Genomic DNA, 23,821 nt, shown 5'->3' on the forward strand with positions numbered 1-23,821 from the left:
GACATCAACTATGGAATGACCCAAGGCATTTTATAATTCATAGCAAGGCCATTCTAACCAAAGGAGAGATGATATATACACAAACCACACAACAGAAGACATTAAAATTCTATGTAAGCAAAAGAAAAGACAGATACTTACTGAACCACAGCTTGACCTCGAGTCAGACCTTTGATTTTCAAATAATGCTCAATTACCCTGTCCTCACTGTAAAACAAGGAAATGAGAAATATGGCAGTGTACAATTAAATGAGGTACAGACTCAATTTGAAGATGCTTAGGTGGCTTGTTGAGAAACTTGAGAAAAAAGGCCTTTACCAACTTGTTTGAAAGACAGAAGCTTGGCTGACTTTCTTTTCTGTAGGACATGGATTCCTGAACCTCAGACATTTGACTCCCTCATCATGATTTGCTATTTGCATTTTATATGATATATGACATATATTGATATTTTTAAAAGATTTATTGGAAATGGAGAAATAATATCAGTTTGTCAAATGAAAAACAAGTATTTTTTTTCTGTAACTGAATGAGATATAATAGGTACAAAATAGTGTTATCAAATGCTAATTAGTGAGCCTTGCTAGAGAAATTAAAAGGCTTAAAAAAAGAGATCAGCAAGTGTTCGGTATTAAAGACATTTTCCTTAAACTATCCACAAAGATTTAGAAAGGATTAAAACTGTTCTGAGTCTGGTGTATAATCCAAAATGCTGCTCTTTTGTCACTCGCTACCTGGGGACACACTGCTTTCAGAGCAAACCCTTCATTACTGGCCCAGCATAAAACTTGTTAACTGGAGGGGCACCTGGCTGGCTCAGTTGGTAGAACATGCAATGCTTGATTTTGGGGTTGTGAGTTCGAGCCCCAAGTTTGGGGTAGAGATTCCTCAGTAAAAAGTTAAAAGAACTTGTTGACTAGAAAGGCAACTCACTCAGCAACTGTACCCTACTTTCAGACAGCTGTTGTATCTCAAGTATAACCTAGAAGGGTAAATGTTTTTATCTCTACACAACCAGTAATCAGTGGTAAATGGTCTTTGTTTGTTTTTTCTTAAGAAACTATCACTTAACAATAATTTGTTTAGAAGATTCCAGACTCAGGAAGAAATGCAGTCTCAGGACTCACTTTCACTCTTTCTGCACATTTCATCTTCCCTATAAAACTATTCATGTTGGATATTTACTTTGTAATCTGTTTTTCAGTGGAAAGGAAAACTATCTTCAGGATTCAGAGCCATAAATCAAGGAAACTATGTAGCTAAGTCAAAGGGAGAAAAATACTTTTCTAGGAAAAATACTGTATGGAAAATGGCTACTATGGATTCATTAAAATATAAACAAATAGAACGACTTAAAATATACAACAATTTTTGGCTATGGAAGAAACCTATGATCAGTCAGGTCATTTCTGGCCATTAACAAAACCTCTATCCAAGGAAGTCTGTATTTTATAACATGTACATTGCACTCCACTAGATTAAAGCCACATTACACAGTGGCAGTACATGTATTGAGCATTATGTTCACTTAAAAGCACACTCTACAGACCTTTTACATATGTGAATGAGAAGGCACACAGCCCCTCTTCACAAATGACTACAGTCTTAGTACGATGATCTCCAGTAAGCTTTGACAAGACCCTTTCGTGGAAAGGACCAAGGTCTACTTACAGTCGCTCTGATGCATGTGATAGGCAATTTGATATTTTCTTCACTTATATTTCTTTTAATTTCTTGAAAAGCGTGCACTTCTCAATGGAGGCTAGGATAACAGGGTTATCTGTTGTCTTGCTTTGGCTTACCAGTAAGCAAGGGATGGATGCTCCTGGAGCGTTTTGGTTGGAAAGGCTGGTAGAGTCTTTAAATCTTTTCTGGCATTTTCATCACTGAAAAGAAGAGTAATACAGTAATGTCAGCCACCATTACCTAAAATATCATGCAAGCTAATCACCAGAGGAAATCTGATAAATAACTACAGTACACTGGGCTCTATCAAAATGTTGTCAGGACACACATATGGCTATGGATTCAATTAAAGATAGCTGCCAACTGAACCCCTCGAAGTCATTTGATATTCTGAAATTTTTAGAAATATTTTTAAAAAATTAAAATAACAGTATTCAGTTACCATAATCCCATTTTCCTTACCCTCCTGCTAAACTTGCAGCCATTTTCATCGGATATTTCCTATGTGTATATATATTCTATTACATAATTATGGATACTCCATTTTCACACAGCATTCTTCAAATTTTGTTATAAACCTTCTCTATGCTCCTTTAGCATCCTCATAATGACCTTTAGCAGCTATATAATATTGTTGGAATATTGATTATCATAAAACCACTTGTAGTATCACCAATTTTTCATAATAGATATCAATTCAATAAAAGAGTTTATAAAGGGATGCCTGGGTGGCTCAGTTGGTTAAGCCTCTGCCTTCAGCTCAGGTCATGATCCCAGGGTCCTAAGATTAAGCCCCATGTGAGGCTCCCTGCTCAGCCAAGAGTCTGCTTCTTTCTCTCCCTCTGCCTCTCCCTGCTGCTTGTGTGCATGCAACATTCTCTCTCTTAAAAAAATAAGATCTTTTTAAAAAAAATATTTTATTTATTTATTCATGAGAGACACAGAGAGGCAGAAACATAGGGAGAGGGAGAAGCAGGCTCCCCACAGGGAGCCTGATGCGGGCGGGACTTGATCCCGGATCCCAGAATCACGCCCTGAGCCCAAGGCAGATGCTCAGCTGCTGAGCCACCCAGGCGTCCCAAAAATAAAATCTTTTCAAAAAAGTGTATATACATAGACCTTTCTATTACTTCTTTCTTATTTCCTTACTACCCTCTGAAATAAAACAGATCAATTTGGCCATCTGTAAAAATCATTTGAATAGAAGATGTTTGAAAATGTGTTTCTAATGAAACCCAAGTTATTGCTCAAATAGCATTAAGTAAACTAAAAATGTACCTTGTGTAAGGTTGGGTATTATCACATTATAAAATGGTAAAATCCTAGTTATCAAAAGAGAAGGGTATGGGGGCTCATGGCTGGCTCAGTCAGTAGAATATATGACTCTTGATCTTGGGGTTGTGAGTTTGATCCCCACATTGGGTGTATAGAGGTTACTTAAGGAAAATTTTAAAAAGAAAAGAGAGGGGTGTAACAGAACTTAACAGAAGGAAGAACAGGTAATATGACCAGTCACAGCTTCCTACATAGTATGAGAGAAAATAGTCTCAAAACCTGCCCCCAGTATTTAAGGAGGTAGTCTATGAGAAAACAGACATGACTTTCTGGTCTATTAGAGCCTAGGATAAGTATATAAGAGCTACTCAAAATCCTGACCAAACTGGTGTCCATCAAACTTTCCACTGCTTCATATCTTTACAAGACCTATCCTTTGTTGAGTGTCAGGTACCATGCAACATACTTTATTTTTTAAAGATTTATTTATTTATTTGGGAGAGAGAGAGAGAGAGAGCATGGGGCAGAGGGAGGGACAGAGAGAAAGGGAAAGAGAGAATCTCAAGCAGACTCCATGCTGAGCATGAAGCCTGACTTGAGGCTCCATCTCATGACCCTGAGATCATGACCTGAGCCGAAATCAAGAGTTGGACAATTAACCAACTGAGCCACTCAGGAGCCCCCACGCAACACACTTTTTAGGTATTATTTACCTGAAATAAGTCCCATCACAACTCTTTCCATGTGGTAGGTACTATTATTACATATTAGGCAAGAGAGGTTTCCAGAGGCTAAGACACTTGCTCAATGTCTCACAGCCACTGTGTAGTGAAGCTAGAAAGCAAACCCAGTCTGCTTGGCTTTAAAGGATAAGACCATAACCATTCCCAACAGACTCTCAGAGTAATGTCCCAAAGAGCCAACATGCACATTCTCATCTTTGGCAAGGCAGAGCTCCCCTTCATCTTTACCTGCTAGTTACAAATGAAAACACTGAACCAATTAGTTTTAAGAGCCATCATTTATGCATTTTCACATTAGCTTTCCTGGGGTTTACCCCAGTGTTCACATTGAAAGAGATGAACCCTCCAACTGCAGAACCAAACACTCAATCTAAGGTGAATATCCTCCCAAAGCATTCATTCAGCACTCACAGATCAATTGTTACAGATTAATCTGGGAAACCAAGCATGGCCTGTAGATAGGTTTAATCTGACCCACATTTTATTGCGTGTATTAGAAGCTGCTCACTCCTGTCACCAGATCACGCTTGGTGTAAGTGGTTCTCCTTTAACATTTACAGAGGTTTATTTAGGATTTGGTTTTACCATCATGTTTCCTGACCATGCTACAGGGCAACCAAGTGAACCCACTGAGCAAACTGTACATACACTTATGGTCTTTCAGTAAGAACAGAGAGAGTTGAGTGTCACCTAGCTTAGAGACACTATGATTTGTACCTGTCAACATTACATTTCAGAATGAAGGTTGTGGCCCTTTCTAAAGGGGAAAGACCCAGCTTTACAAATTACTACAGGAAATAAAAAGTCACTTGGCTCATGTTCTTACATAAGGATAAATCTCTCTATTCATTTGAAATCTAAGCAGTATGGCTTAACCACATTGACAATCTTGGAAAACAGGTTTGGGCTTCCTGAAAACCAAAATACACCACAATCCAATTTATTCATATTAAAGGTCATCTGTCAACTCCCAGTAATGATATTTATTTTTCTTAAATAATTTCTTTCATGCTCTGTCCTTCAAATCTCATTTCCTTTTCAAAGATGTTGGCTTGTGAGTTTTTTATGAAGGGCAAATACATGTACATATTCTAAAATGAGAGGCTAAGGACAACACTTTTTGTTATTAATCATCACCACCAATTACATATGGATTGTCATCTTCTGGGTCCATGTGAACTATAGGCCATGTTCCAAGAACTCAGCCCAGCACTCAGTTACCTCTTTGGATTGTAGTTAATTTTGTGGTGTTCTTTTAGCAAGTATGTATTAGTATATACTGCACACCTAGTATGTAGAAGCAAAAAAGAGAGGAGGGAAGGGAGAGAAGTAAGAGAGGGATTTTATCCACCACTCTATTCAATAAGCTTGTGGCTGAGAATAAATGGGAAGTTATTACGGCCCTTTAAGAAGGTTTTAGGTCCTGTGACCTCAAAGCACCAGCATCTCACAACACTGAAATTTTTCTAGCATTTAAGCATTCGATACATGTTTGCTAAACCCCAGCAACTTACATGTAGTGCCTCACTAAAGAAACAGCTATGTGTTTCAGCAGAAGAAAAAATACTCCCTGTGCGGAATTTATTGAAAAATAAACCATGGTCTTTAATATGTCATCTTTTCAAGGAATTTCTTTTCTTTTCTTTTCTTTTCTTTTCTTTTCTTTTCTTTTCTTTTCTTTTCTTTTCTTTTCTTTCTTTTTTTTCTTTTCTTTTCTTTTCTTCTTTTCTTTTCTTTTTTATTTTTCTCTTCTTTTCTTTTCTTTCTTTTCTTTTCTTTTTCTTTTTTAGATTTATTAATTTATCTTAGCTAAGTGGGGAGGAGCAGAGGCAGAGGGAGAAAGTATTTCAGGCAGATTCCCTGTGAGCTCAGAGCCTGACATGGGGCTCAATCCCAGGACCCTGAGATCATGATCTGAGCTGAAATCAACAGTTGGCCACCCACCCACTGAGCCACCCAGGCACCCTTCAAGGAACTGTCAAGAGTAATTTTAACTATACAATGTTCCCCCCTTATCCAGGGAGATATGTTCCCAGACCCCGAGTGGATATCTGAAACCATAGATAGTACCAAATCCTATATACTATGTTTTTTTCTATATAAAAATACCCATGATAAAATTTAATTTGTAAATTAGGCATAATAAGAGACTAAAAGCAATAATAATGAAATAGAACAAATAAAAAATGCACTATAATAAAGGTTATGTAAAATTTTAAAATATTGCCTCCACCAAGAAACAAACAAAACAAAAATAAAAACTGAAACACTATGCAAGCCATATAAAACATACCGGAGACCATCACTATCACTTTGCAATTTGTGATATAAGCTATTAGTACAGAATGGATAGGGAGATGCCTTCTGAGCTCCTCAATTTGGTTTCCAGTTTTAAAAAAATGTATTAACAGAGCAAATTATCACTAGAGCAAAAATAAAAGAGATACATAAGTGATTCTGACAAACGTAGAATCTGGACCATCCCAGGTGATTATACTCTCAGGAAAGAACAAAGCCTTATTTCTTTGTATTAGTAAAGGTTCCTGTTGTCCTTTCACATTTAGTCATTTGTGCTGTTGCAAAAATGTCTTTTCTTTGTGAATATAACATCACTTTCCCGTAAAAACCCATTTAATAGTCCATTTCTAACAAGCCACCACAGATATTGAGATAATTGAGCTGTGGACATTAGCTATAAACATTAAAAGAGAGAGTCCCAGAAGGACCCGAAGATGGCTGAGACAGGCAACCTAGCAGAAAAATGGGTTAAACTTTTCAATAAACAGTGCACAGAAGTAGAAATCTGATGACTGACAGAATCAAGTGTTCAGCTTCACAAGGACTCAGGGAAACACAAATTAAACCCTCAAGGAACCACCACTACATATCAGACTGCCAAACTTAAAACTCTGACAATACCTAGTCTACTTGAGGATGTAGGGCAGCAGATACTCCCATCCATTGCTAGGGGAAATGTTAATTGGTATGATCATCTTGGAAATTTGCATACCCCATACACAGAAATCCTTTCTTAGGTATGTCCCTAGAGACATTTACACAAAAGAATAAGTTTTATAGCAGCATTGTTCACAAGAAACAAATAAGACAGGGTTGGAATGGGGGGGCGGGGTGCAATTAAATGGTTTTATGTGTATTAAGGAGGGCATTTTTTTTAAAGATTATTTATTTGAGGCAGAGAGAGAGAGAGATAGAGAAACAGGCAGAGGGAGAAGCAGGCTCCATGCAGGGAGCCTGACGTGGGACTCGATCCCGGGTCTCCAGGATCATGGCCCGGGTGGAAGGCAGCGCTAAACCACTAGGCCACCGGGGCTGCCCTAAGGAGGGCACTTGTGATGAGCATTGAGTATTATATGTAAGTGATGAATCACTAAATTTTCCTCCTAAAACCAGTATTACACTATATGTTAACCAACTAGAATTTAAATAAAAATTTGAAACAAATAAAGCCAAGACAAAAAAGGATACAACAATAGGAATGATAGAATTGCAGTGTATTCAAACAATGGAATATCACACAGCAAAGAAAATACACTATAGCTTCACACAATATGATGAAATTCGCAAATAGTAAGCAAAGAAGCAAGACCCCAAATAATGTATACCTCACAATCTTATGTTCTAAAATAAGCAAAATAGGGGCACCTGGGTGGCTCAGTAGGTTTAGTGTCTGCCTTTGGCTTGGCTCATGATCTCTGGGTCCTGGGATTAAGCCCCACACTGGGCTCCCTGCTCAGTGAGGAGTCGGCTTCCCCTATGCCCCTCCCCCGCCCCCGTTTGGGGTGCTCTCCCTCTCAAATAAATAAAATCTTAAAAAATAAAATAAGCAGAATGAAACTAGAGATTCATATTTAGGTGATACAAGTAGAAAGCAAAACAAGAAAATATAGTACCATAGAGTCAAGAGTACCTTCGGGGAAAGAGGATTTTATTGAAGGGGGGAAGGGCACAGTCCACAGTAGGGGTGGGTGGGGTCCTGCCTGGCGACATTCCTCCATGGGTGTAGGTATGTAGCTGTGCATTCTCTGATTTGTTCTTTAAACCAAACATATATGTTTTATGCATTCTTCTGTGTGATATACTCCCCATCAGAAATGAAATCAAATGTGGCTAGTGGGTGGAAATAAGGTGTGTAGAGGAAGGCTGCTCGTTGCGCTTTAGAGGGGAAGAGCTGCATCTCTAAAGCAAGAGGTTATAACTTACTAACCAAAAAGTGAACGCACCACGGTGTTACAAACACTGGTGCATTATTCTAAGGTTAATCCTGATGATTTTCAGAGTTTAGGACCAAGGATTTCACGTCTGAGTGGATTGACAGTAGATGAGTGCTTCTTTGTTCACCCTCTGAAGAACCTAGCCCGGGAATTTGCCGGGGAGCCTGAGGCCACGTGGATCCCCTGAGCTTGCAGAGGCAGCCAGGTCTGGCTTCAGCACAGATGGGCCCCTCCCGGCTAGCAGGCAGGCAGGCAGGCAGGCAGACAGACAGGCAGACAGCGCAGGGCAGGAGGCTGGGTGTATATGAATCAGGAGCAACCTCAGAATCCAGAGGGAGGGCCGGAAAGCAGCTGGAGGTGAGCAGTCCTGGATGGAGACGTCTCTGCCTTTCCCCAGCACTAAATGCACTCACCCTGATGCATTTAGTGCTGACCCTAATGGCAATGGAAATGTTATTTTAAAGATGCACTTGACCAGAATTGCCAAGAGGGGCAGATTTCTCCAGCTTCTGGCGAGAGTGAATACCCATAAATCTACAAGACTTGCTACATCTTGGTAACTAAATCAGGAACTAACTTTTCTTCATCTCTCAGCAGGAAATCATCTGTCACATTGAAGAACATGCTTGTGCTTCACCTGATGATCTGGGGAGAACCCCTCCATTAGGTATTCCAGATTCCTATTCTGACAGCTTTTTAAAAAGAAGCAACCCATGACCCACCATTTTGCCCCTACAACTACTTTCCAGGCGATGATTCCCTCTGGCATTCTCAGGCCCCCTTTCTTGGGCTGTTGTTTTTCTTCACTGACCTCGGAAGCCCTGGAGGAATGTGCCAACCTCACTCATTTTTGAGAAAGCCACATGGTTGGCAAAACGGAGGCCACCCTTTGTGTGTGCGGGAGCACTTGTGTGGAAACAGCCACCCCCAGCAAATGTGTGCACCTGTTTGTGGCTAATTGGGAACATGCTCATAGTGATAACCAGCCACCTGCCATTCTGAGGCTGGAGCACAGGCAATTAGCAAACTGTGGGTGCCAGTGCTTCCCAGAGCAGACCAATCACTGAGGTCCCTTGATGATGGTAGCTGTGTATGCCTGCTGTGGGGGCATCCCTAGGTTTCTAGGACACTTTGAAAAAAAAAGCCCAACCCCCAAACTTCCCTTTTCTTTTCGAGGCTAAAGCTCTTTCTTACCTGAAATCCAAAGCAAAAGTGCCTAAAAGGCACATGTTAAAAGTAATGACCCAATAGAAATGTTTGTGGAAACCTTATTACACAAAGAAATAAACTAGGCTATTTAAAAAGTAACTTAGGACTGCTGGGTTCTTTTTACCCATATATAACTCAGAACCCATTTTCTTTCTTTTTTTTTTTTCTTTAAGATTTTATTTATTTAATCATGAGAGACACAGAAAGAGAGACAGAGAGGCAGAGGCACAGTCAGAGGGAGAAGCAGGCTCCATGCAGGGAGCCTGACGTGGGACTCGATTCCGGGTCTCCAGGATCATGCCCTGGACTGAAGGCGGCGCTAAACCGCTGAGCCACCGGGGCTGCCCAAAACCCATTTTCATAAAAATGTATACACAGGGAAGCCTGGCTGGTTTAGTTGGCAGAGCATGTGACTCTTGATCTTGAGGTCTTGAGCCCCATATTGGGCATAGAAATTACTTTAAAGTAATACATACATACAAACATATTGAGTAGGTACAGTATATTGCTTAAAAATATATATGTAAATGTAAAAATGCTATAGTTAATGCCTGTTTGAACACTCAAGATAAAGTCTAGCATAGCCCAAATATAATCAGAAATTAAATAAAGGGGAGAAAAAAGAAATTAAATAAAAGGGTATGAAAAGGGACATCCGGGGACTTGGGCAAGTTGTCAGCGCTGGGAGCTCTATCTAATGCTGTGCTCCATGCAAACTAAAGATTTGCAGTTATTAGGAATTGTGCTAATTAGAAACATTTGCCAGTCTCCTGGCATGGCCCTGTAGAGACCCTGGTGATAAGCCACTTCCTTATCTAAGTTTGCTAGAAAAATCCACTCCACTGAAGGACTGGGACATGGTAATGATCATACTAGTTTACAGAAAGTATATTTAATGTCTGTTAGATGGTGTAGGTGCCAACTCACCTACTAAAACATTCGTGTTGGATCCAGTATTTAAGGATGACAGCTTGCTTCACCATGTCATTATTAAAAGGATCTTGCTTACTGTATATAAAGATGAATTTCCTTGACCAATCTACTGATGGCTTAACACTCCATGATTACCAGTTTACTCAGAGTGGTTTTTTCACTGGCTGGACTGCCTTCAAATTACCCTGTTTCAATTTTTAAAAAATCACATTTCTCTCAGTTATCTGGAAACTTGGCTTTCCATGATGAGTCTAGTTTATTAGCTCCTTGACTTAATAACCAGAGAGTTGTAACCATAAATTTCTTTCTACTAATTCCTAGATGAGGAGATAGGAAAGGTGACAAGCGTAAAATTATCACATCACAGTCCCCTGCCCAGCAGAATCAGAATTATCTCAGAACTTGTTAGAAATGCAAATTCGTGGGGCCTACCCCGGATCTACTGAATCAGAAAAGGGCTCAAAGGGGGACCCAGGAATCTGTCTCACAAACGACTTTGAGAAGCACTGCAACATAATAGAATACACACATCATGCAAAACCAGGAGATTTCCAAAAAAAAAGAGGCAGTAATCAACCATTTAAAATTGAAAAGAAGGTCCAGGAGGCTGAGGACAGACTAGGAGGTTAGTTTCAGGAAACTCTAGGGGGCTGACCCAACACTGATGCCAAGTGAACCTGTCATTCAGCCCCCAAAAGGAATGCTGCCAGTAACAGCTCACATTCACTGTGAGCATTATTAGGTGGCAGAGCTTGGGAGAAAGCCTCTCTCTATAGGTGTACTATGCTATTATCACCAGCTCCCCCATTTCACAGATGGGAAAACTGAAATTTAAGAGAGATTAATTTAAACTCACACAGGAAGAAAGTAGCAGATGTGACTCCAAACCTGTGCTTTACCCACTTTGCCTAACTCCTCCAGATTCCGACAAGCGGGGGAAGGGGAGAAAGAGGAGACTCCGCTTAATTTAGGGCTTTAGAAGTTATAAACATGATGGCCATGGACTGGTTCTATGACAGTAGTAGTTGCTTGGGTGAGGACAGGTAGCTTTTTAAAACTAGATTAATCTGGATTTGCCAAAAACTGAATTAAACCGCATCCGAGATCTGAACACAGATAACAAAACTGAGTATTTGCCACCACTCCGTGTTTCTTGAGCCAAACCAAAGTAGCTATAGCCCATGCTTGTCCCCTAATAGAAAAGATCGAATTTTGTTAAAAAGTATATTTTTTTAAGAGCTAAAAAATCAGACCTCGTTTTCAGCAGCATTTTAAACCAGGGCATCCAAACTCACCTGAACCTCACTTCAGGTGAGAAGCCCGACATCTCAACAAGGCTCCCTCACTCCCACAAAATATTCCTGATACCCCTTTTTTTTATACTGACTTAATATTTCTTAGGAAGCTCCCCGCTCCTGCCGGGTTATCTGTGTTGCAGGAGCCCCAGTCCTGGAAGGAGATGGAGGGAGTAGGGCACGTGCTGTCACTTTCATTGTCAATTGTATGCAAAGGCAGAAAGCTAGAGCTCCAGGTCACTCAATGCCTAACCCCCAGACGGAGGTGATTTCCTAGAAGCTAAGATGAAGTGCCCTCCTTGCCCCCCACCCCTCCAGCGGGTTGGGCGAGCTGAATTCCTCTGGTCCACATCCGGGGGTCCCTGGAAGGGACCGCGGCCCACCGCGGCCTGGAGACTTACCAAAGGCTCCGCAGTGAGGTGGCTCTTGGTCTAGAACAGCAGCAGCTGGTTGGCTGGTTCCCCAGGCTCCGGGTCGGAGCCTCAGAAGGGGAAGAAGGGGAGGAGGAGCAGGAGGGAGCTGGAAGGCTGGAGTGGAAGTGGGGAGGAGCCGGCAAAGCCGGGCTGGCTGGGCCGGACCTCCAGGACTCCCCTCCCATGTCACATTCTTGGAGTTTGTTCCCCGCCCCATTCAAACATTTCTCCATCACACCTCCAGCCAGGTCACTGGAAGCATTACCTAAGCCATCTTCCTGGCCTCCCGCAGAAGCTCTGGAGCCCCCACTGCTTCCAGGAAAGGGGTGCCCCCCCTTCATCTTCAGCTCTTTCATTTGGGTTCAGGTGTGAACATACATTTCCTGGCAGTCCCTGATCTCCAGCTCCCTCAGACCCCTCAGTTCCTTAGCAGAATAAAACAAACTGGCTTTAAAGGGGACTGTCCTGGGCGTATGCTGTGTGGTGGACAGGTGCTCGGCATTTTACCTCTAGGAACTCACTTAATCTACATAGCAAACCTACACGTAGGCACTATTTCCAATTTACAGATAAGGGAACTGAGGTTTAGAAAAGTCACCTCGCTGTGCCTGTCCGCCAGAGTTTGTAGATGGGCAGCCAGGACTTGGATGCAAAGCTTCCACTTAGAAACAAATCAACAGACCCACCAACCAGCTAGTCAGCCCTTCTCTGATGTGCGGTAAGAAGGTTTGGAATGAGAACTGAATTCAGTCCCAAGTTTCTATCTTGGCAGGATTTTTGTGGCCCTAGATAAACTAACCTTTGTGAGCCTTGACTTCCTCATTATAAAACTAGGGAGAGTGACCTGTCTTATAGGGTTCTTAGGAAGACGGCAAAGCATACTGTGAAGGCCCCTGCCTACATTGAATAAATGTGTTCTTTCTTTTCTGACAGCAGCACATGAAACCAAAGAGCTTGCCAAACCCTTTATTGCCCCCACTCTCAGACCAGGCTGGGGATGGATGATTACCACCAAGAAGAATCCTCAGTGGGTCATCCAGGTTAGAGTAGACAGATTAAATACTCAGGACACACCCATACTTAAAAAAAATCATTCACTGTTGAATCACTATATAGTGCACCTGAAACTAATATAACACTGTGTGTTAACCACAGGAATTAAAAAAAAAAAATTCATTACTTATCTGAAATTCAAATTTAAGTGGGTATCCTGTACTTTTATTTGCTAAATCTGCCAAGGGTTGGTAATAAATGACACAGGGAAAGAACTCTGGAAGCACTGGGCCAAGTCCAAAACTGTAAGCAGTTTTAGGATTGGTTCAACAGAACCCACTAACTGGTTCAAGTTCAGCCTTGAATCTTGCTCCTCCAACATCATGACCAGTCCATGGAATCTGTCTTGCCCCCTCCTTATCTCAGCACTGTACCAAAGATGCAAAGAATCTGCTTGTGTTCTTGGTGGGAAACACAGTGTTCTCTCAGCTTGGATTCTTTTGCCATTGTTTCTGTCCGTGGCCTGACTTATAACAGAGGACAAATTACTCTGTCCATCTGCATGCTTGATAGTGATCAACTGTCCAGCTATTTTTTAAGCCTAAAGAATTTCTAGTAATAATGAAAATGTGATGAGAGGTTTTTCTAAACATTAGCCAGCTTGCTGAAGATTCTGATCTTGTGTACTTGGAATCGCCGACTCTTTCAGAAGAAGGAAAATTTCTAAGAATGACAAGCTGAGAAGTAAGTTGACATGAAATTCTGTAAAAATATTTTACAAATTCATAAGGACAGAAAGTAGAATGGTGGTTGCCCAGAGCTGGGGCAGGGGTGAGGGGGAGTGTTTAACAGGCACAGCATTTCGGTTTTGCAAAATGAAGAGTTCTGGAGATTGGTTGTGCAACAATAAGAATATATTTAACACTTCTGAATTACGTATCTAAAAATGGTTAAGGTGGTGAATTTTATGTATATTTTGCTCTAACTTAAAAAAATGATCTTGAGTTAGGAAAAAAAGGGCAAATAGAAGAAAAATTTTATAGATCGTGTTTTCCTATAGAAGAATGAAAAGTTAAAGAAATCTGTTCCTCTCCTGGGACATTGCCTACTAGATAAGTGAAAATTATTTATGGCCAACTTGAAGCCCCAAAGCTTATCCCTTCTTCCTGCATGTGTGACTCAGCGTGTCCTTCCTGGTCACACAAAAACTGGATTAGCCACATCAGCCATTTGAACACAAATGATAAAACTGAATATGTGCTATATTGTAACTTAGTGTTTCTTGAACCAAACCGAAAGGCACTAAAACACGAGGGATCCTGGAGGTCTTTTATTTTTGTTTGCTTGCATCAAATCTTTAAATTGTGAAATGCAATGTTTTCTGAAATGCAAAATATTTAAAAGCCATGAAACGCAGAGACCTGGATTCCTAGCCTGCTTCTGCCCTTAAGTGGTGGATCCAGGCTTTCCCTTTCTGTAAAATAGAGTGGAGCCCCTTCACAGGGTTATTTTATTTATTTATTTATTTATTTATTTATTTATTTATTTATTTATTTATTTATTTATTTCAGGGTTATTTTAAAGTCCACACAAGACTATACCAGCATTTAAAAACAGATTAAAAACAAATGAAGTCCAACAAGGGAATAGTCTGAGCATGAGTTCTGTGAACTGCTAAGAACTATCAAAAGAAATAAAAGTATTTGCTTCTATTCAAACACAGGCAATACCTTTCTTTTCTAAAGCTGGTACAAAACAGCTTTTACAGTTTGAAATACTTATAACGTGCTAGGCACTCAACTGAGCATGTAAACAGAATCCACCCAAGAATCCTCTTCCACAAACAGGATTACTACCTCCACTTTACAGATGGAAAAACGGAGAAATAAAGAGGTGCAACTTGTAGAAGCCCACACAGCTGCTCAGGATGGAGCTGGGACAGGGACCCAGCATGACACCAGGGCCTGAGCTATGTAGAGGACATGACATTGTTGCCATAAACAAGCTATGCAGAGTCATCTGCCCTGTGGTCCAGGAGTACCCCATGGTCTAAGTGCATTTCATTATCAGCCCTGTGCAGCAGATCCCACTAAACATCCTCTAACTTCACTTTTGAGGAATTATCCAAAGAAAAGGCAGAGTGGATATTCAGAGAAGGAGGGTTCAGATCCATATTCCATATGTGGAAGATGTGGGACCATGGTTGCCAGTCTCAGTCCCCACATCTGCAAAATGAGCATCTCAATTTGAGGACAAAATGTAAGGGTGCCCGGCAGCTAGCAGAGAATGGTAAAAGCAGTGTGCATAATGGTGAAGTGAGAGCATGAGCTCTGCTGTCAGATGGCCTGGACTCAAATCCCAGGTCCACAGCTTACCAGCTATGTGACTTGGGCAAGTCACTCAATTTTTCTGGGCCTCAGTTTCCTCAGCTGTAAAATGGGGATAATAATCATACCTAGCTCTTGGAATTGATACAAGGACTAAGGTAGTGAAAATTTGGGAAGCTTTTAGAAATGAGTATTCCAGGCACCAGGCACTGCTCTAATCCCTTTACATGCATTATCTCTGTACATTTTCACAGAAGCCCTATGAGGTAGAGGTCATGTTACTCATGCAAAATGGAATCAGAAAGGGCTAAGACATTCCAGACATCCACCAAAAAGCTGGCTTGTAGAATTCCAGGTGGTTTCACCCTCCTCAGTGGAGCACTTGTTCAGACACCAATGAGAGGGCCTCTTCTTTGAACAATTCATTCAACACCCAGGTCTTCTCTGTGCCTTACAATTTTCAACAGCCAGAACAATCAGCATAATTTGCAAGGCCCAGTGACAAATGAAAATGTGGGGCCCTTGGTCAAAAAATCATTAGCAATTTCAAAATGCTGACAGAAGAGCATCAACCAAGCATGGGGCCCTTCTGAGCACAGGACCCCTTGTGATTGCACGGGTCACACACTCTTTCCCTGGTAGGTTTCCATTGTCTTAATTACTTCCTTTCTGCCTGCCCAGCCTTGGGCGCCTGTGCCCAAACTAAAGGAGTCCACTGACAAAGGCCCACAGGCCTTGGGCACCAGCGGGTTCTGGCCAGGGCCCCCCACGTGCTGTGTGGAGTCAGAGCTCCCTGCTCTGGGTGGCAGGGAAAAGCTTAAGTCTTGGTTTGGGAAGTTTCTGTTGGGCAAAGCGGGTAATATTCCACAAGTCTTCCATCCATGTTAAACAAGGATGCAGTGCAGGACATGTGTAAGTCTCTGTGTTAAGCTTTTTTAAAAATACAAAATAACCTCTAAAAGAATTCTGACAAAAGCACTTTTTTGATGTCAATAAACGAAAACACAGTGCCAGGCCAAGAAGGAAAACTAAACATTTCCCCGCCCACCATCCTGAGACAATTGTAAGTCATGACAACCATAATAATAGCTTAATTTTTTTCTGCCCCTACCTGAAACAAGGCAGTGCACAAAACGCTGTAATACCGTACTGCAGAGATGAAAGTTACTAAGAGAGATCCTAAATGTCCTCATCTCAGGAGCAAAGAAAGCTCATAACTACATATGGTGACGGGTGTTAGCAAGACTCATTGTGGTGATCACTGCACGCTCCATAAAATTATCTGACCGTTATGGTGATTGCTGCAACTGAAACTAATGTTACATGTCAATCGTACCTCAAAAAAATGTTTTTAAAAGAACTGCAATTATCCTTATACAGACGAGGAAACTGAGTTTTAGAGACATTCGCTAACTTAGCTAAGATTGTTCACCAGTAAGAAGTGGAATCTGGAACTAACCGGAGCTCTGCTGAACTTCAGAATCCACTCTCTTATGGTGTCTCACTTACGGTGGAAAAGTATGTGGCCATACAGGAAAAAAATAATAGAACTTCCAATAATATTTATTTGTTTCCATTTCTTTGAATCATTACTCTTCATTCCTTTCCACATGTTATTCTTTTGTAAATATTTTATTCTTTTTTTAAAAGATATTTATTTATTTATTTACTTATTTACTTATTTAAGAGAGAGCACATGCACGAATAGGGGGAGGGGCAGACGGAGAAAAAGAGGAAGAATCTCTCAAGCTGACTCTGTCCAGCGTAGAGCCCAGATCAGGGCTAGATCCCTGACCCTGATATTGTGAACTGAGTGGAAACCAAGAGCTGGACACTCAATAGACTGAGCTACTCAGGGGCCCTGTAAATATTTTATTCTGAACAGGATGCTGGTATGGTTGTACATGTATATAATTGATACAAATAAATAAATAAAACACATATATTGGGAATGAAAGTGCTGTATGAGCAAAAGAATTCAAAGGACACTGCACTCTGCCATAACTTACATACCAGTTTTTATGCATGTATCATGTGTTTGAATATACTGGTACATATGTTTTTTTAAAAAATGGATAATATATCTATTTGTATTTTTTTCAACTTTGTATATTGTAAGCATCTTTCCATGTCAATAAACATTCATCCACAACAATATTTTTAAGATGAATACTAGATTCTTTAAGCATTAATTTTGATAGGTAAGATTTGATTATTTAGAATAAGAATCTGAGGTCTGGGGCGTCCGGGTGGCTCAGCGGTTTAGTGCCGCCTTCTGCCCAGGGCCTGATCCTAGAGACCCGGGATCGAGTCGCACGTCGGGCTCCCTGCATGGAGCCTGCTTCTCCCTCTGCCTGTGTCTCTGCCTCTCTCTCTCTCTGTGTCTCTCATTAATAAATAAATAAAATCTTAAAAAAAAATACTTAAAAAAAAAAGAATCTGAGGTCCGTCTGACATTCCTAGGTCTTCACCCCACCCTATCCCAATGAATGATAGGATATAATTAAGTACCTAGAAGCCAGGGATTCTTCTTAATAAATGCATCTCTTTTCCCAGAAAAATTGAAATCAGGGTCTCAAAGAGAGATCTGCATACCCATATTAATAGCAGCATTACTCTTAAGAACAAAAAAGAGGAAGTAACCAAAGTATCCATCCATGGATGAGCAGATAAACAAAATGTAGTCTATACATACAAAGGAATATTATTGTACCTTAAAATAAAAGAAAGTCTGACGCATGGTACAATAAAGATGAACAATGAGGACATAATGCTAAGTAAAATCAGCCAGTCGCAAAAGGACAAATATCTCGTGATTTCACTTATATGAGATGTCCAAAATAGGCAACTTTACAGATAGGAAGCGGAATGGTGGTTGCCAGAGGCCGGGGGACTGGCAGAGATATGTTAGTGCTCAATGGGTATGGAGCTTCAGTTTTGCAAGATGAAAAGCTTTGGAGGTGGATGGTGGTGATGGTTGCACAACAGTGTGAACATGTTGAGTAGAACTAAACTACACATTTAATAATTGCTAAGATGGTAAGGGGGAAAAACCCAACAAAACCCATATCTCACTATAATAGATAGGACTCAGTGGAAAGTGGAAACCAACTCCCAAGGACTATGACATCTCCACTCTGTACCAGGCACCCTGAAAGGGTTAAGGTTAAGGGTTACCTTATCTTATTTTATTCCTCAAAACAAACCTCTTAAAGAAAAGGGACCTTCGGTTTAGATGTCTTAAAACAAGCTGAAGGTCAAGCAACTGGCAGATTAGGAGGGCTTGTCTCAAACTCACACCACCCTCTCTGAATTCAGAGCCCATGCCTTTCACCAGTGTCTCTGAAAAGGAGACTGGAAATGCAGTCTTGCCTCCATCATGGCTCTTATTTGGCTAAGTGCCTCCCACACTCTAGATATTTAATCTACACAAAGGAACAAGCGTTGAACAATGAGAAAAAGGTAAGGCATCCAAGGGCACTGATGATCGCGAGCTCATTTCCTGCCTTCTCACACTTAAACTATCTCCTCAAGTGACTAATATTAGACTCTGGGCCACTGTACTGATAACACCACTTACCAAGGTAGAGTCCACTGCCTGCTGTCCCTCACTGCCTTCTAGCAGGGACAGCAGGGATCCACACAGGCCTGCTTACACAGGTGTAAATTAAAATGGCAAATCTGAGATAGGTGGGGTACACAGATTGCCAGTCTGGTCTTGCCTAGCTGAATTGTCATGGATATGTCACTCCTTAGTTCATCAGCTATAAAATGAGGGTTCAAATGCATGATTCAGACCAGCTCTAACACTCTATGCTTAGAATAGATGAAAAAGTGCCCATTGTTATGGATGGATGATTTTTTTTCCAAACTCAGAGCTCTTCAGAAAAATCAAGTGCAGAACCTGATGAATGTTTACCCTGCCTAGGAGTTAATGGAATTAAAATCTAGGGGAAAAAAAAAATAAAATAAAATAAAATCTAGGGGAGTAATGAATCTGGCAGGGATTACAAAGAACAGATTTCCCCAAACTGCTTATCTTTTAAAAAGGCATTTGTGGGCAGCCCCAGCGGCGTAGTGATTTAGCGCTGCCTGCGGCCCAGAATGTGATCCTGGAGACCTGGGATCAAGTCCCACATCAAGCTCCTTGCATGGAGCCTGCTTCTCCCTCTGCCTGTGTCTCTGCCTCTCTCTCTCTCTCTCTCTGTGTTTCTCATGAATAAATAAATAAATAAATCTTAGGGGAAAAAAAGGCATTTGAACACTGAGCTTTCAGCAAATAAATAAACCCACACTTTACAAAGTGAAGTCCAGAGGACATTGTCAGGCAAGAAGCTCACACATCAGGAACAAACAAGTGTAGGAAATATTGTTTCCATGTCTTCTTCTAAGGTTCGCAAGGTACATGACAGATTGGAAACCTACTGAAAAGAACTTGAATTTTGTTTAACTCTCAACCCGGTATTTCCCCACACTTCATTGTCCACGGTTCCCTCTGTGTTGTTAACCTTGTTTTTTTATTCAACATTACTCTTGACATAGGGCCAAGTCATTGGGAAATGTTAAGCCATAATATGGTAATATCAATATAATGCCACACAAGTTTCTTAATCTTGCCTCTAGTGCAGAGATAATATTATACCAAGTTCATAAGGTGACAATGATGATCAATGAATTAAATGTTTGTAAAATACGTAAAAACCACCCTAATGCTTAGACGTTTTTACCAATCATTAAAAATAAAGTATTAATGCACTGAACGGATATACAAAAAAACTTGTTTCTATCTTTAGGTCAAAGCTTAAAATAGAATCATGTCACAAGGAGAGAGAAAAGCCACTTCTTAAGCTTTTCTTCACAAAGGCCTTTTGCTGATTCATTAAAACCCTTGCTTGAAATGAGACAGAAACCTTCAGTTTCTGTCCAGTCTTCTTTACTCAGCTAGCAAGAAAGGTAATGATTCTTACAATTTATGCTAGAATATGAAATAGGAGACTCCTGACAACAGTAAAGAGCTTGAGGCTTGGAGTCCTGATTCTGCCACTTTCTAGCTATGTGACTTTTTAAAAAAATGTATTTATTTGTTCATTTATTTGAGAGAGAGCGAAAGAGCACTAAAGTGAGGTGAGCAGTAGAGGGAGAAGCAGACTCCCTGCTAAGCAGGGAGCCCAACGTGGGACTCAGTCCCGGGATCATGACCTGCGCCAAAGGCAGACGCCCAACTGACTGAGCCACCCAGTGCCCCTAGCTATGTGACTTAGGCAGTAGGCCACTTGTTCACCCTGAAACTCAGTTTCCCTATCTGTAAGATGGGGATACTAATAGCGCCTATTGTCACAGGGTTGATGTGACAGTGATGCATTTCAGGAACAATAACACTACCATGGAATAGTTCCTGAGACCCAGAAACTGGGCTCCAGAGAGGTTAGTTAGCCAGAGTTATACAGCAAGCATCTGGGGCTGGATTTGAACCCAAGCAGTTAAGTTTTAGAGCTCCTGTCTTCGCTACTGCCTCCCCATTGAGGTGAGTAAGGACTCCACGTAGCACCAAGCCCATGGGAGCTGCTATTTTTATTACTGTAACTGATTTTACAGGCTCTGGAAATGGAAGGACATTTCAGAGCTTTAAGTACTCTAGAGATGTAAGAATGAGGTGGGAAAGTCTTTAAAGTCTTTGATTCTCCCCTCCCCCCTATTCCCTTCATTAACTACTCCTAGGGCAGCCACACAAGGTCCTTTCCCATGGGAAATAGCTGCATTTTGTAGCACAGCTGTAAGTTGTGAATTATTCCTTCCCATTTGAAGCTGGGTGACAATATGTGTTCATTCTGACCCAGCACAGAATTGTAAATTGTCACTCACTTTTTCTTAGAAGCAGAAGTGCCCTAATCACATGGTTATTTGGTAACTTCCACCTTTCAGGATCTTAAGAAAAATGAAAAAAAAAAAAAAAAAACAGCTTTGCTTTTACAAACTCATTTGCACTGGCTGGCTCGGTGATAAAGCCTTCCTTCCTCGCCGTGTCAGCTTTCAGGAATTCTCTGCGTTGTCTGTGTTGTGTAACCCAAGCAGCTTGTTATCTTTGCAGCTTAAAGGCTGACTTGGAAATTCAGACTGTCAACTATTTAAAGAGAATGAAAGTCCCCACTCTACTATTATAATTAACTTCCAGAGAGCAAGGTTTCCTACTGGTTATGATAATGTTCACTTAAAATACTCTAAAGGAAACATGGCAGGAAGCTAAATAAGGAGGGGAGGATTGTTGTTTTTAAAGGCATTCCAGGAAGAAGAGTTTGAGCAAAGCTGCAAAGGGAAAATGCTACAGGTACCTGGAGAAATGAAGAGAGGCCTGAACAGATATTAAGACGTATAAACAGTAAAGTATGGGAAATTAAAATACACAGTACAGATTAAGTAGTGCTGTGATGCCAGGTAGGGTGTTGGAAGGTGGGCATTTGGGCAATGAGAAACTGTAAAGAGATTCTTGCAGGTGAACAACACCAATCACATTTATGTCTTGGGAAGATAGATAACTAGGGTTCTGTGCAGGTGGCTGTGGGTGATGGCATCAGAAAAGATCTGGAAGCTCACTGGCTGTGTGGCATTGTTTCGGACCTGATTTTTCATCTAGTAATTTGTTAAATGGCAGTGATAACATTTGTGGTGGGGATTGAGTGGAATCACGCATGGACTTTGAAAATAATGTTGAAGGCATTCACACAAACTATACACACTCAGAGCTAGTTGGCTTGTGTGGAGGAGAATGAGGACTGAGAAAGCAAGCCTACTGATAAAGAGAAGGAAACAAGGAAGTTGACCCATGGATGGAGGAGACGGGTAGGAGGGAGAAGGGGAAGTCCTCAGAGGTGATTCAAGAGAAAAAAGGTGATGTCATGCAAGGGGAGACAGGGAAGAGGAGTTGCTCTGAGGGCTGGGATGCTGGTGGGTTCAGCTTTGGAAATGCTAAATTTGAGAAAAAGGGAGACATTCACAAGGAGTGGGTGGACCAGAACAGCCATAAGAAGTAGCTGTTGGGGTGCCTGGGTGACTTAGTTAAGCATCTGCCTTAGGCTCAGATAATGATCCCAGGGCCCTGGGATCAAGCCCCATGTCAGGCTCCTTGCTCAGTGGGGAGTCTGCTTCTCCCTCTCCTGTTCCCCCTGCTTGCGGGCTCTCTGTCTGTTAAATAAATAAATAAATAAATAAATAAATAAATAAACAAATACATACATACATACATACATACATAAAATCTTTAAAAAAAGAATTACGTGTTAGTCACTGTTTTAATTGAGAGAGCCACATTGCTCTGGTCTTGGAAGGTACTCGGGGACATTTTTTTAAGGTTAAAATGTTTAAACCTCACTGAGTAAACTCAGTGAAATTCTAAAAGCCAAGAGCTGTGGCCACCAACATGTAAACCAACAGAAAAGCAGGATTTGTAATGGCCACTGTGGTAATTCTTGATAGAAAGCCAAGTTCCCTGGAAGGAGATGCCCTAGCCTATGTTTCTCGGCATCCTCAGTGCCTAGACTGGGGCTGACACATTTTAGGCATTCAGTAAATGTTACTGGATAAAGCTACAAAGTTTGTACAGGTTTAATGTGGTGGTATCAAGAATGTGTAAGCTCCATTTCAGCACTTTGTACTTTGCCTTTTTAAGGAACTTCCCTCTGCTTGTTTCCACCTGAGAAACATCAGGTCAGAAAATAAACACAGATAACCACAATCCCAATGACACCATGATGTTCATCACAGAATTATTTAGATACCAGCCAAAAAAAGGGGGAAACAATTCATATTTGAAATAATGGGGATGGTGGTGGTGGTAAATCATTCCATTAGTAGGATGAAATAATACGGGCATCTGAGTGACTCAGTCAATTAAGCGTCTGCCTTCAGCTCAGCTCATGATCTCAGGGTCTTAGGATCAAGTCCCACATTGGACTCCCTGCTCAGTGGAGAGCATGCTTCTCCTTCTGCCTATGCTCCTCCTCTGCCCTCCAGCTCATGCTCTCTCTCTTTTAGATAAATAAAAAAATATATAAATATTTTAAATATGACGAATACTAAAGTGGGGACTGTAGGTACTGTTCTTTTTTTTTTTTTTTTTTTGTAGGTACTGTTCTAAGCACTTTGCAATTAGTTCATTTAATGCTCATAGCAATATTATGGGTGTATACTATTAACATAAGTTCCATTCTACAGATGAGGAAGTGGAGGGCTTGGACAGTTTAAATAATCTGTTCAGAATTATTGAACAGGTAAATAAGTGGCAGACCAGGGATCTGAGCAAGGCTGACTGATTCTAGTGTCTTTGTTCTAACCAATATACAATGTTGCCTCACGGTACTTTATTTTGCTGGATTTTTCTTTTTTTAAAAAAAAAGATTTTATTTATTTATTCATGAGAGACAGAGAGAGAGAGAGAGAGAGCGCAGAGACTCAGGCAGAGGGAGAAGCAGGCTCCATGTAGGGAGCCCAACGTGGGACTCGATCCCAGGACTCCAAGATCACTCCCTGGGCCAAAGGCAGGGGCTAAACCACTGAGCCATCCAGGAATCCCATTTTGCTGGATTTTTCTAAAACTAGTTTTGTAATAAAATTTTGGAGGAAAAATATATTCTCCCCATTCATAGGAGGAAGCGATCACATCACAGGGAGGGCGTAGGTGGTAGCAAGGAACCAAAATTCTGCTTCATCATAAACCCAATG

At 41.0% G+C, this 23,821-nt stretch overlaps 1 protein-coding gene across 3 annotated transcripts in view; it reads right to left on the reverse strand.

The window, feature by feature from the left end:
• FRMD4B (FERM domain containing 4B) overlaps nucleotides 1-23,821 on the reverse strand; it is a 322,158-nt gene that overhangs the window by 38,775 nt on the left and 259,562 nt on the right. For all 3 annotated transcript variants that reach the window (XM_041764330.1, XM_041764328.1, XM_041764329.1), the window contains 2 exons: nucleotides 1,803-1,886; nucleotides 142-207 (listed from right to left, as the gene is read on the reverse strand). In XM_041764330.1, coding sequence (XP_041620264.1) covers nucleotides 142-207; nucleotides 1,803-1,886 — 150 coding nt within the window. The remainder of the gene's footprint in view (nucleotides 1-141; nucleotides 208-1,802; nucleotides 1,887-23,821) is intronic.

This window comes from Vulpes lagopus, chromosome 7, assembly GCF_018345385.1.
Source record: "Vulpes lagopus strain Blue_001 chromosome 7, ASM1834538v1, whole genome shotgun sequence".
In the NCBI taxonomy this organism is placed as follows: domain Eukaryota; kingdom Metazoa; phylum Chordata; class Mammalia; order Carnivora; family Canidae; genus Vulpes; species Vulpes lagopus.